Raw genomic sequence first — 2,577 nt, 5'->3', positions numbered from 1 at the left:
GAGCCGGGGCGGGGACGCTTCCCCCGGGGCTCAGGCAAGGGATAAGATTGGGGCAGGTGCGAGCGTGAGGTTCTGATTGCGAACAAACCCCAAGCCCGCACGCACACACAAATTAAACAACCCCCACGCGCGTCGCCTGCCGCGCGAGCGGCCCGAAGCCGCGCGCGAGCGCGGCCCGACGGCGCGCCGCGTCCGAGGGGGCGCGCGTGGGGCCACCCGCACCTTGTCCGTCCCCCCGGCCGCCGCGACCACGTGCGTCGTCCCCTCGCCCGGCGCCTCGGAGCACGCGCCCCCGAAGCGCTCCGCGAGCCGCCACAGCGGGTGCGCGCGCGGGTCGGCGTTTTGGGGGCCGACGCGGCTGAAGACGAGGCCGACCCCGGCCAGGACGCGGCGGCGGTGGTCGTCCATCACGGCGCGCGCATCCCACACCTCGGGCGGCGCGCGGGCTGCGGCGCGCTCAAACACCTGCGCGGGCCGGGTGGGAGGTTTTTTGGAGGCCCGCACGACGGGCCGTCCAGGGGTTTGAGCATCAAAGCACTGATTTGCTGCAAATCAAAGCAGGGAACGCCGAGACCCAGGTTTTGCAGATGAATGGTGACGAGGCGGACGCCAGGGCGGCGAGGAGCGCCGGCTGCAGGAAAGCAAGCGAGCAATGACGTCCTGAACGCAGGGGGACGCGGGCGCTCGCCGGCGGCTGCACCTGCGTGTGTATGCGGTCGAGGATCTGCGAGGCCGCCGCCAGCATGCCGCGCTGGGGGCACTCGTCCCTGCGCGAGCGGGCAGGGGAGACGGACGGGACGGCCCCTGTGACGGCCTGACTGCGAAGCGTCTGGCTGGCGGCGGTGCCAGCTGTGGACAGGCCTGACAGGTTTGGCGCCGGGTCTCGGGATGCGCCGCCCAACCGGCTCCTGGGCCCCCTCCCTGCCCCCCCTCCCTGCCGCCTCCCTCTTTGCCTCCCTCCCTCTTTTGATGCACGCTTCAGCAGCATTGGGCGTGTGCGCAATCGGATGCGCGCGGGTGCTGCTTGCAAGCATGGCAGCAGTGCGTGTGTGCGTGCGTACGTGCACGCACGCACCACATTGCCCGAGCGGAAACGCCCCGCACGCGACGAGCCCCCACAGCGCCGCGCACCTGCCCAGCTCCAGCAGCGAGGGGCGCCGCCTGTCGTGCGCGCTGGGCATGAATGCGTAGCGCTCCGCCACGAGCAGGTTGCGCCTTGGGGGCGGGGGGGAGCCGCGTGAGAGGGGGTGGGGGTCGGCGCGTCATGCAGCGTGGGTGTGCGCTGAATGCAGAGGGTGACGGGAAGGCGGACAGGCAACTCAACATCCTCTCTTTCAGTTTGCAGAGCGTCCAGACACCAGCACACACACACACACACACACACACACACACACACACACACACTTGCAATGCTCACACACACACACATGCTCACACCCATGCACACGCGCGCGCACACATACACACTCACACACAATACACAACACACACGCCTTACACATGCACACACACAGCACGTCCCACCTGTCGCTCGGCCAGGGGCAGCTGCTGTCGTCCAGCACGACCAACAGGTGCTCCCGCCCCTCCAGCGCCTGAGCCAGCAGCTTCCCAACCACCTGGTCGCCAGGAAGGCGGGGACGAGATGGGTTTACCTTTTACCTTTTCACCAAAAAAATGTCTGCAGCATCACCAGGTACTGGACACTAAGACGACGGGCGCAACTGCCAGATGACGTCAAGTGACGTCATCTCTTGAACCGAGATGTCCCCATCACACGCCCTGGCCCGCCAGGCGGGCCGCCCACCTGCGCGCCGCCCCCGCCGCCGTCCGGGGCCGCCACGACGCGCCCCCCGAAGTGCCGCGGGCCCAGCAGCTCGACGGCCGCGGCGGCGTGCTGCCTGCCGGCGCCGCTGAAGCCCCAGACCTCGAACTTTTCCGAGGCGCGGCGCAGCAGCTCGCGCGCGCTGGGGCGCAGCTTGGCCCAGGCGCCCGCGCGCTGCTGGCGGAAGAGGTCCTGGTCGGGTGAGCCGGCCTGGGATGGGGGCGGCGGGGTGGAGGTGTGTGAGAGCAGTCGGATGATGCCTTTGTGGTGTGCGTGTGTGTGTATGTGTGTGTGTGTGTCCGTGTGCGGCGCACCTACAACGACCACGTTTGGGCTTTCAGCAGTGCAAACCCGCGATGCGGCTCGGTCCCCGGCCTACACACGCAGAAAGAAATTGAATCGCCACAGCGCTTAAAACGCAAAAAGTGTCAAAATTACCTCCAACTCTGCAGTGGTCTAGCGCACACGCGCGCGCTCGCGTACACACACACACACACACACACACACACACACACACACACACACACACACACACACACACACACTCACGCACGCGCACACCTGCGCGCGCCCCTGCGACACCAGCCGCAGCGCCTGCAGCACCCACCTGCTGCGCCAGCGAGTCCTGCAGTCTGCGCTCCGCCTCCGGCTCCAGATCACCAAACCTCGCGCTGCTGATCAGCGTGTGATCCAGATCCAAGGCCAGCACCAGCCGCCGGCCCCTGACCAGCGCCTCCGCCGACGCCCCGACATGC

General features: G+C 68.0%; 1 protein-coding gene across 1 annotated transcript; it reads right to left on the bottom strand.

Moving 5' to 3' along the window:
* Positions 1–112: 112 nt before the first annotated feature.
* On the bottom strand, positions 113–2,575 carry MNEG_16135 (hypothetical protein; the record flags this gene model as incomplete). Its single annotated transcript, XM_014035394.1, has 8 exons — positions 113–136; positions 223–465; positions 701–767; positions 1,132–1,215; positions 1,525–1,616; positions 1,805–2,032; positions 2,372–2,429; positions 2,550–2,575. The coding sequence occupies 8 exons, from the start codon at positions 2,573–2,575 to the stop codon at positions 113–115; spliced, it is 822 nt and encodes a 273-aa protein (XP_013890848.1).
* Between the last annotated feature and the right edge of the window lie 2 nt (positions 2,576–2,577).

The sequence above is a fragment of the Monoraphidium neglectum genome (genome assembly GCF_000611645.1).
Source record: "Monoraphidium neglectum strain SAG 48.87 unplaced genomic scaffold scaffold06031, whole genome shotgun sequence".
Classification (NCBI taxonomy): Eukaryota; Viridiplantae; Chlorophyta; class Chlorophyceae; order Sphaeropleales; family Selenastraceae; genus Monoraphidium; species Monoraphidium neglectum.
This window is presented reverse-complemented; position numbering and strand designations above follow the sequence as displayed.